We start from the raw sequence: 11705 nt of genomic DNA, 5'->3' as shown, positions 1-11705 counted from the left end.
ATGTTGAATGGAGATAAAGATAATGAGACAGGCATTACCAGATTCATCCTCTTGGGTTTGGGGAATAACACTGAGTTGTGGCCTTTTCTTTTCTTACTCTTCCTGGTGATTTATCTTGTGACAATAATTGGGAATCTCCTCATCATTGTATTAGTTGCAAATGACCAACAGCTTCACACTCCTATGTACTTTTTTCTGGGGAATCTGTCTTGTGTTGAGACTTTCTATTCATCAACTATTTTGCCAAAAATGTTGAGCAATTTGTTAACTGGAGACAGAACTATTAGTGTGAGTGGATGCCTCTCCCAATATTATTTCTTTGGCTGTTGTGTAGCTATAGAAACATTTCTCCTTGCGGCAATGTCTTATGACCGTTACTTGGCAATATGTAAGCCTCTATTATATGCTTCTGTTATGAATAGAAATTTTTGTTTCCAGCTTATATCTGGGGCATGGCTAAATGGTTTGATGGCTAATAGTATTGTTGTGTTTCTTATAGCTCAGTTTTCTTTTTGTGGACCCAATGTAATAGACCATTACTTTTGTGACTTAAGTCCACTTGAAAAACTGACTTGCACTGATCCCAGCATGCTTAAAATTATTGTTTTTCTCTTGACTTTCATTTTTACACTTGCTCCATTTTTTCTGACTGTTAGTTCTTATGTCTGCATCATTGCCAGCATCGTAAGAATCCAATCCACCATTGGAAGGCAAAAAGCCTTTTCAACCTGTTCCTCTCACCTCATGGTTGTATGTCTCTTTTATGGAACAATTATAATTGTCTATATGTTACCAGACATCCCCACTCTGAGACAGCTTAATAAAATCTTCTCCATTTTTTATACAATCCTGACTCCTCTGGCCAATCCACTCATCTATACTTTAAGAAACAAAGAAATTGGCAAAGCCTTTAGGCGCATTCATGGCAAACTGAGCACATTTTTTGGAAGGAGTTGTTTGAAGACATTCCTTCTACTTCAGTACTAAGCATTTGAAATATAGTTGCTAAACCAGAAACAGTTATCAGAGGCAAGCAGAGCTCGTTTTTTCTCATGATGAATGGGGAGGAAGAAACTTATATTGTCCATTTTGTATGTTACTCATACATACTTCGTAGATTCAGGTCAAAGTTGCTTAACACACTGAAGTTTCTTTTCAATTTTGCTATTAATTATAATAATTATCAGTTGTCTGTTTCAGAGATGCAAAATGGATGTATATTGGGAACATCTAAATTGGGCTATGGATTGCTTAGTTCATTTCCAGAAACTGATGCTATTAAGCTTTCCTAGGTCTTTCTAAAGCTTAATTTATTCACTTCTGAGAAACCTTTCCTGACTATGTATCAGCTTTCTTTCCAAAAACAGCATCAGATCTGGCCTATTTCTGATAGTTTAAACATCATAGATTATCAGTTTCTGAACATTTCTTGGCTATAGCCTTTCTCTTTATAATGTTGTTTCCAATATGTGTTCAGAATATGTGTTGGTGTTTTTAATAAAAATATTTCTAAAAAGGTCAAGTTCTTTAATATTTCAATCTTCTTGTTTTTAGAAATGTATGTTATGACTGATAGCCATATGTCTGCACATTTAAGAACAATAATTACTTCTAATATTGTAATAAATATTTACTGTATTTTTCATGGTAAATAAGGAAGCAATAGCTGCGAAGAACTTAATTAGGTATTTTTTCAATAGCTTTCTACAGTAAATGTTCAGATGAATTTGGACTTCTATAGACTTCAAGATAGGTCCATGCAATTTTTAGTTACATGTTGGAAGTGGATTGCCAGTACCTTCTTCTGGCCACTGCAAGTCACTGATTGGGCCATAATCACCAAGTTGTTGAAGAATAGAACACCTAGTCACTACACTGCTAGGGCAGTATCTGTAACCACTACACTCTGGAGTCTTTCTTTAACACTAGCCTTTAGTAAGCACAGTCTATTATTGTAATTTCCTAATATAATTGAGTTAACTAAGGCAGAATCTTCTTTAAAAATTTGAGATGCAGTGTTCCAGATTTCTCTTTGCCATTTATAGTAAGTTTCGATTCATTGTCCTGCTGATTTATCTTGTGTGCTTTCCAGACCTCCCCACAAATTTCACAAACATTGTTACAACTTTTATCATTGTTTTCTCTGTGTTCATTTCCACCTCCTTTATTCTACATGGCTCCAGCCTCTTCTGTTCTTCAGCAGAATCTCATTTTCTTTCTCCAAAAGCTCTTCAACACTGAGAATATATTTGATGTCCTTTATTTCTGATTGTCACTTTCAGTTACAGCTTGCTCTTTTGAGTAAATTATCTTTCCAAAGAAGGATTGCTTATTGTTATGCAGTGGGTCCGACGCAAGGAAGAGGCACCAGCCGGAGTACGTGTTCAGCTCTTTATTGTGAGGGGGGTGCATACTGGAGAACAAGGGCTACTTGGCCTCCTTATATACCTAGCCAGGCAGGCGGTCAGCCAATGGGGTTGGCCCTAGGTTTCCCGCCAAAACTAGGTTTCCCGCCAAAACTGTCCAGACCACCCCCCCATGGTGGCTGTTGCTATGCAGATGCCTGCACCAGGATACATAACACCTATACTGTCAATTCCTGTTGCAATGGCAGTTTGATCTAATAATTGTCTCATCTCACAATGTGGCAGTTTACATTGGAAAGCTCATGAGACTTATTTCTGACCATATTTAGACAAATTTTGATCAGCTAATACATTAAAAAGGAACAAGTATTTCTCAGTGTGACTCCTAGAATGAACCGTTAGTTTGTAAAATTCTCAAATGAGTTTGCAGCAAACTGACTATTCATGTTGATTCATGTTGAGAATTACTTGTTCCCTCTGAATATATTAGCTGATCAAAATTTGGAATTTAGCTTTTTCATAATATTTGTTATTTCAATGTGTGAATTTACCTTTTATAATTTAATTCTATCTGCTATATTTTTATATGTTCTTAGACTATGTTATATTTTTATGGATGTTTTTGTATTTCTTACATTAATAGTATCTTGGAAAAAATAGGGCAAATCTGATTTAATATCTCACAATGTAGGATTGCAAGTCCAGAATATCTTGGCCAAATCAACAGTAGAATTGTTCAATAGAAGAGCCTTTACAATGCAAGACTGTTTCAGAAATATGTAATATGTATTGCTAATGGCCAATCTTATCTGGATGTTTTTAGTGTTTTTATTGTCTTAAAATGATTTTAGTATTTTTAATTGTTACACACACAGAAAGAGACATAGACACACAGTTGTAAATGCCCAGAATCATTGACTGAGATGCCCAGCTATAAAAATTTAAACAAACAATCTGTGCCTAGCCTTATCATTATCTCCATATGTTCTTATACCTGAAAGTTCTAAGAATGTTCCTTTTTCTTTGCTTTTTACTTTTTTCTATTCATAACACACACACACACACACACACACACACAAACAGATACTCAACATCCACCCACCCCCATTAATGGTATATCTATTAAATAAACATCTGAGACAGAAAAGTCGCATCCTTTTGAGCTTCTGATTTATTCAAACAAGGAGTGCTATCATAGAGACATAATGGTTAGGCTCATCTTTAAGAACAAAGTTAGCACAACAAGATCACAGAGCTCTCTTATATTGTGATATTATGCATACAAGATCTACCTAAATTGAGAGGAGCCAAGGAAATTGAAGACCACTAGAGAATGGAATGCATAATGAAAGACAGGATATTCAAGCTGTATATTTCTCTTGGCCATTTTGTAATTCCATAAGTGCAAAACATCAAAAAAACAACTAAGGAATATATACTATTAATTTTAAGAATTTTATTTGCATTTATTCAAGGATTAAGAAGTACACAACTGATATGCATGGAGCATCATGCCAAGGGCTTTGGTTTTAAATAATTTAACTACTAGAGAAATAAAGTTGTATATACTTTATTGATTTGCTAGATACTTTTTGAGCTTTCATTGCTAACTCTATTTGAATACTTGAGCACATAGAAAAGGGATGTCAAATTTGTGATGTCACGTGACATATTATGACGTATTGTGATTTTTTTTTCTATTGCTGGCAATGGGGTAGGCACGGTTTCAACATGATGCATCCAGCCCACGGGCTGGCAGTTTGACACCCCTGATGTAGAAGATTAAAAGCTAGTATTTAAATAAGGTATTTAAATGATTTCACCTTCTTTGCCACCAGCTTGGTCTGGTGATAGATTATCAGGGTGTCTTCTGGAAAAGACCAACATTTTGTTTTTGTTTTTTTACAGTTTATTTCAAAGCATTACTTAGCACTACATCTGGAAAGTTTCTTAAAATCTTTGCCATGGCACACCAGGTTAGAACTATGCTTAATTTAATTTGAGACCTGGGGAAGATTATGTCAGCTATGAGTCCAGGCAAAACAAATGAGAATCCCATTTCATTCCACATTCCATTTATTCATTCATCATCCACATGATGTACTACTCTGAAAAATGAATACATCAGGATATGAAACAGTGTGGACTGTCAATACCAGCACTACTTGGCTTGTAGTCAAGGCTTAGGAAAAAAGTCTTGGTAAAACTTAGCAAAGTATATGGCATTTAGACAGAGCCAAACTCTCTTACAGGGAAATTGTTTTCTCCTCTTGAATGCTCCTTGATAAATACTTCCAACCACTTTACCAGAAACCAAAATGTTCTTTGCCATTTTCTTTTTCTTTTTAAGTGTTCTATATCTTTTCTATAAAAAAAATTCTAAACACATTACAATGGTGGTATACAATACAAAATAATACATAAAATAATTAATCTATCACAATCATAGTAATATAAACTGTAACAATATGTTAACACCAGTAAAAATGCTCATATGAATTTTACTTCTTCCTAACTGCACCATATAAAACATTTTTATGATGTTGTACTGGAAGGAACACTAATAAACTAATTATGACTGATAGGGCCAGATACTGTTTTTAAATAAAGCAGGTGCCAGAGTCTAACATTATTTTACATACTAGAATAAAATTTAAGGTAAAATAAGGTAAAGGATTTTATATATATCAAGTAAGGATGCCTTGAAAAATTAGCTCTTTATAGCAACAAAACTGTTGTACCCCATTTTCAATGTATTTTACCAATGCTATACAGTAGTGGCCAAAAGTGTGGAAACCTTTTGGGAAAAGTGTATTTTTGAGGTTTGATGGCTAATAACACCACTTTTTTTTGGAGTAGTACCAAAAAAATTGTATATCAATGGAAAGATAATTTAATCAAGAATGTAATGTAACATAGTTTCTTCAATTATCTGTACTGTATTCTATGAAAAGTTATAGCCAAATAACCAGAAAAAGGAAGCACAACTTGCTTAGGTTGATATCAGATAGCTTTTCTTTTTTTTATTGAATTTTTACAGTACATTTTTAAATACAAAACCCCTCCCCTCCCCCTCCCCTCTCCCCAAACCTCCCCACCTCTCCCCTCCCCTCCCCTCCCCGACTTCCCAGAGCTAAATACAGGGTATAAAAATACAAACAAGCATAATCTAAAATATGCAAACAACAATAAAATATTAAATTCTATCGCACTTTAACTCTTAAAAAATAACTACAAGCTAATTATACATCATATAAATCCACTACTTATTCAAATGCTAAGTGAAACTTTTTAGTCCCATATTTATTCTGGATATAATCAATCCATCTTCTCCACTCCACAATGTATCTCTGTTGCGATTGGTCTTTCAAATACGCTGAAATCTTTGCCATTTCCGCCAAGTTGGAAACTTTTAAAGTCCATTCTTCTATTGTCGGCAGTTCTTCCTTCTTCCAATATTGCGCTAATAAAAGTCTCGCTGCCGTAATTAAATTCAACATCAACTTAGTGTCCACAACGGTAGTATCTGTGATAATACCCAATAAAAACAGTTGCGGACAAAACTTTATCCTTTTCTTGAATATTTTTTGCATATTCCACCAAATTTTAATCCAAAAAGCTTTAACCCTTTTACAAGTCCACCATATATGAAAATACGTTGCATCCTCACAACCACACCTCCAACATTTGGGCTGGCAGTTCGGATACATACTTGCTAATTTTTTAGGATCTAAGTGCCACCTATACAAGATAGCTTTTCTTCATCTGACTGTAGGCAATGAGCATGATTGTTTAGAGAGCCAATCAGGTGTCATCTTGTTTTTGCAATGAGCCAATCAGATCACAGTAGGATTCAGTTATTGATGTCATGTAATGAAGCTGAGAGGATATTTGTCAATGTGTTATGTGATCACTATCAAGTTGGTTGGGTTTTTTCCCCTTTCATTTAGTGAGCTTATAAAACATAATGAAATTAAAGTAATGGTGCAAAGAGTTGACTGGTTGCCCAGAAAGCAATGTAAAATATACTGCTCAAAAAAATAAAGGGAACAGAAGATAAGACATCCTTCTATTAAATACAGTACATTGTGTTGTTTAAGTGTTCCCTTTATTTATTTTTTTTGAGCAGTATAGTATTATTAAGTGAACAAGGCTACAGTCAGGGCTTTTTTTTGTCATAGAACGCTCAGAACGGAGTCCCGGCACCATTTTTGGATGGAACCTTATAGGGTAGGCAAGGCGGGTTGCATGACATGTGTGAGTTCTGACACCTTTTTCTTTTACAAAAAAAGCACTGGCTACAGTTATAAAGAAATTAGAAGAAAAATTGGTGTAAACTTAACCAAAGGTGGCAATTCTACTGTACACTTTCCCCAAAAGGTTTCCACAATTTTGCCCACTACTGTAAACCTCTTTGGTTACATTTTTTAACAGTTTTAAAGAGGGCTTCCTTTACTTCTCTGTTTCTCAAACTGTAGATGATGGGGTTGAGCACTGGAGTCAGGACAGTATAAAACAGTGAAAAGATCTTATGTAGCTCCCTCAGTCTTTCTGTTTCAGGGACAGCATAGACAAGCAATAGTGAAATGAAGAAAAATGAAACTACTGTGAGATGAGAAGAACAGGTAGAGAAGGCCTTTTGTTGTGCTTTCTTAGATTTCATTTGCAGCACAGTATAAAGGATATAGATGTAGGAAATCATTGTAAGAAGAAATGTGGTCCCTATACCCATGAATCCTATAATAAATGTGGCAAGTTTCACTAGGTGTGTATTGCTACAGGAAAGATTTGCCACTGGATACACATCACAAAAGAAATGGTCAATTTCATTGGGTCCACAAAAAGTTAATCGTAACAAAAAAGCAGTTACGATAGTGTTGGTCAACAAACCACTTATCCAGGATGTGAGGGCTAACTGGAGACAGAGTTTACCATTCATGAGGGATGCATAATGCAGAGGTTTGCAGATTGCTAAATATCGATCATAAGACATCATTGCCAGAAGGTAACATTCAGTGGATGCTAAAAAACCAAAGAAGTAATATTGCGTCATACACCCATAGACAGATATAGATTTATCCCTAGTTACAAAACTAGCCAGCATTCTGGGCAGGATGGTTGAAATGTAACATGTCTCCAAAGAAGACAAATTTACAAGGAAGAAGTACATGGGGGTATGAAGACGGTGGTCAGTTACAACAAGTAGAACAATAAGTAGGTTCCCCACAATAGACAAACTGTAAATAATAAAAAACAGTGTAAAGTGGAGTATTCCCATTTGGGGAATATCGCTGAATCCCAAAAGAATGAATGTTGTTACACTTGACTGATTTATTTCCATTCCTTCCTATTAATGATTATTAAGGTGGTTCTTAAAAAAATCTGAAGAACTTTAGTAATCTCATTTTCCACCCACCCACCTTTTTTTTCTTTCCTCTGATAATTAAGGCAAATGTTAACATACATTCGGAGATCTGCTGTTTGGCATACCTGGACAATAGAAAGAACAGAAATATGTTGCATTTCTTAACATACTAACAACATCATAATAGAAAATGTTAGATATTAATATTCCAATTATGTTCAGTGCTCTCCTAGAATGTGTGTCTGGGGGAAGGTATGAATTTTAGTAGAAATTAGCAAAAACTTTCATGGCAAAATGAGCACTTGTAGCTATCATTCTTTAAACATGATATGTATCCCCAGAAAAATCAAATCTAGAAAAGAACACATATTTAGGGGATAGTTGCTTCTACTGTATCTAACATACTTTTAAATGATACTTGGGCACAATTAAAAAATGAAATTGCATTTAAAAATAACATGTTTGCAAACGTTAATGAAAGTTCTATGTATTAAAAATTAGATGAAATTAAAATGGGATTTTTTGCTGTTTGAAATATTAGAGAGGATCATATTTGAATTGTTTGAATACTAATAAGGATCATATTTCAATTGTTCTTATATCCCTGCTTTTAGGAAATGCCAATTGTGAATTTCTAAAATATAATTTTAGAGCTAAAGCATTTGGAATGTTTTGGTGGAATGGAATGAAGATTATATGAATGGTTGAATATTTTGAAGACATTAACTTTGCCAAATTTTAGTCACATGACTTCAAAGATTTTAACACAATAAACCATTTGTAATATTCCCCAATACTTGCTCAGAATTGAAAATGGAAGGGTAAGAGAAAAACAACAATACAAAAAACCTTGTGTAACCAAAACTTGACTGAGCCAATGTGATGTCCTACTTCAATTTAAAAATGCTAATTGTAGGAACATTTAAAATCCAGGCTATTTTTTAAAAAATAAACTTTTCCCCATGTTTTTCTGAGGTGCCACAAACTTTATTTTTGTCTTTTCTATTCATTTTTGCTTGATTGTCAGGAGGGTTGGAACGATTTCTTGGCAAGCTCCTCACCACAAAGGATCTCATGAACAAATGACTTTGGAAGGAGAGTAGTAGGTTGGACAGGTATTTTGGCTAGGTTTAGACACAAGGCAGGACTTGACAAACTGATTTTCCCCCATTGTGTTCTATGTCTTTGCTGTCTCTGACCCCTGATTTTTCAAGGCAACCCTCAGGGTGGTTATCTGTACCTTCAGTCATGGCAGAATCTGGGTGCATCAGCATGATAGTTGGCAGGCAATATAATGCTGAAATACCAAAAGCAGAAGGCACAGGCACAATATGCCTCAAAACGTATTGTCATGTGGAATAGTTTGAACTTGTTCTAGTCATTTGGGCTGTAAAAGAAATACCTGGCCCAAATATGTTTAGAAGGTTGGAATTGTCAGCCTAATTCCTGTATTCAGAGTGTTGACAGAGAGGTGATCTCCCACATGTGTTGGCAAGACCCATGCAGAAATATATTATTCTATTAGCAAAAGATAGAACAACACTGAAATCTGAGGCTGGTCATGATAAAAAAATATATAACAAAAGTAAATGAACCTCAAGGTGAAGGTTAGTTTTACCACTCTAGCATTTGAGTAGACAGAAAGTAGCTGGCTACTTATGTCTCTATTATAGAGCCTATCATACCACTTAACTGCTGACAGTGCTCTCCATGTGTGGGATACAAATTTCAGGACTATAAAAAATTTTAAACTCACATTAGTTTTTAGGTTTCCTTGTTTTCAGATGAATGGAGAGAACTAAAATGTGCTTATCTCTTTAAATTTAGCTTTATCATGTATCTTCTTAGACGAAGAACAGAAATTCTTAGGATTTATATTACAAATAAAAAATCCAGGAAGTGCTGCTAATTTTTTCAAATGAAATACCTAGAAAGTTCATGTTATAATTCTACATTACCTTGCATTTTCAGATTTCAGGAAATAGAAAGTTCAAGATCAAGGTTCTTTCTTCAACATTTCTGTAACATTTCTTAGCTGAAAATATGAATACAAATTTGAGGATGTCTTGCCAAACACAGCTAAAATTTATTTGTTTTTCATGAATGACTCCCCTGACTCCCCCACCTTTAAAGGACACAATCATAATCTGCTGTTTATCTTTTTTAAAAGATACACATATTGCATTAGCAGACATTTCTTAACAACTATTAGGACAAGCAATGAAATTACATGTCTGACTGGGAAGCAGTGGACCTCTGCCATTTAACACACACATCATGAATGCCTTCTACTTTGAACAAGAATGTTGTATATAGATATGAAAATTAATATCCACATAATATATATTACATAAAATTATAATCTAAACTATCTTTTAGGTTCCATGAGTATGTATTTTCTGAAAAAGGTGTTTTGGTAATTTAAATCTTAATTCATTTAAAATGACTCTTTGACATTGCTGATCTTTGGACTATTTCTTATATTTACCACACCTGCAGTATTTTTATTTTTATTTTACCAATAATATGGATATATTCACCCAACAATGTTATTTTCACTTTGAAAACCTATTTCTGAAGTAATATTTTTTTGAATCAAATTCTTGCTCCAGCATTATAAAGATTTGAACATATCTCCAAAACCTACTACTTTCATCCTAAAACTTGCAACTGACTTTCAGTAAGATTGATTCTCTCACTTCCATAGCTCTGATTCACCCAAAAAGAATCCATCAGATTTATGTAGTCTCTATCTCATTTTCCAGTAACTAGTCCCCATAGTCAACTAAACTAATAGTAATAAAAATTATGAAATAAACTTATAATATTCCTTTCTGAGTACTAAACATAAATTTATATTTATTATATTTGTAATCCTGTACTCAGCTCTGGGAAGTGGGGAAGGGAGAGGGGGGTGGTTTTGGGTGGGTTGGTGTTGGGGATTATATTGTAACTTTTATAAAACTTTTTAATAAAAAATAAAAAATTATGAAATAAACTTATAATATTCCTTTCTGAGTACTAAACATAAATTGAAAATCAGAATGATATATGCATAAATACTTACTTCAAAAGTAATGATGATCCTAGGCAACATCTCTTTAATTATTTTCCATGGAATTCCTGTTTCTTTTCTCTATCTTCCCCATGCTGTAAAAGTATTTTGGAGTGCATAATCTTCTCTGATTATGCAATCCCTTAGCAAGAAACAATCTGCAAGGTTTATGTGTAGTCCAAAATATATATGAAGAAGATGTCTTTACCCTTATATATTCAAAATGGTTTGAATCTATATTAATCAATTCATCTGTGTTTCTTTAGTGGTAACAAGTAAAATAATTACTAGGAAAAATATAACTTTTTCATACTAGGGCCAGTCAAAGAAAGAAATGGGGGTGGATAAGAAGCTGTAAACTTTAGGATTATATTATGATTGTAGATGTCAACTTCTGGACTTTTTTTAGGTGTTATTAACAATGATCGCAGCCTGTTTCCCCCCCCCCCCTAAAATTAATACTAGCAATAAAGCAGACTAAGTAAAACGTTTTTCAAGGATATATTTAGAAACAGTATTTAAATTTATAAAAAGATATGAGTTTTGACAAGGGACAGTACACTACATTTTTCCAGAAACTTGTCAATTATGAATGTTTTGTTCATTTCTTTTTCTATAGAACAGGGGTAGGCAACCTTGGCTCTTTCATGACTTGTGGACTTAAACTCCCAGAATTCCTGAGCCAGCATGACTCAGCTTGAAAACCTCTCCCTTTCTCTTCAGCATGGCTGGCTCAGGAATTCTGAGAATTGAAGTCCATGAGTCATAAAAGAGCCAACGTTGCCTATCCCTGCTATAGAATAATAAAATGCTCTTTTTTTGAAACCACTCTTGTACAGTAATTATTAAGGATAAAAACAAAATATCATCTTTGTGAAATTAGGAGCAATGACAAACACCAGTCCCTTATCAAATACAC

At 34.1% G+C, this 11705-nt stretch overlaps 2 protein-coding genes across 2 annotated transcripts; one reads left to right on the top strand and one right to left on the bottom strand.

The window, feature by feature from the left end:
* On the top strand, positions 1–987 carry LOC310650116 (olfactory receptor 6B1-like; the record flags this gene model as incomplete). The annotated part of the gene is made up of 1 exon (XM_083378950.1): positions 1–987. The coding sequence occupies one exon, from the start codon at positions 1–3 to the stop codon at positions 985–987; it is 987 nt and encodes a 328-aa protein (XP_083235076.1).
* Positions 988–6765: 5778 nt separating this feature from the next.
* On the bottom strand, positions 6766–7707 carry LOC310650115 (olfactory receptor 10A7-like; the record flags this gene model as incomplete). Its single annotated transcript, XM_083378949.1, has 1 exon — positions 6766–7707. One exon carries the CDS (start codon positions 7705–7707, stop codon positions 6766–6768), a length of 942 nt encoding a protein of 313 aa, XP_083235075.1.
* Between the last annotated feature and the right edge of the window lie 3998 nt (positions 7708–11705).

This window comes from Vipera ursinii (assembly GCF_947247035.1).
Source record: "Vipera ursinii genome assembly, chromosome: Z".
Lineage (NCBI taxonomy): Eukaryota > Metazoa > Chordata > Lepidosauria > Squamata > Viperidae > Vipera > Vipera ursinii.
The sequence above is the reverse complement of the archived record's forward strand: the minus strand, read 5'-3'. Positions and strand labels throughout refer to the sequence as shown.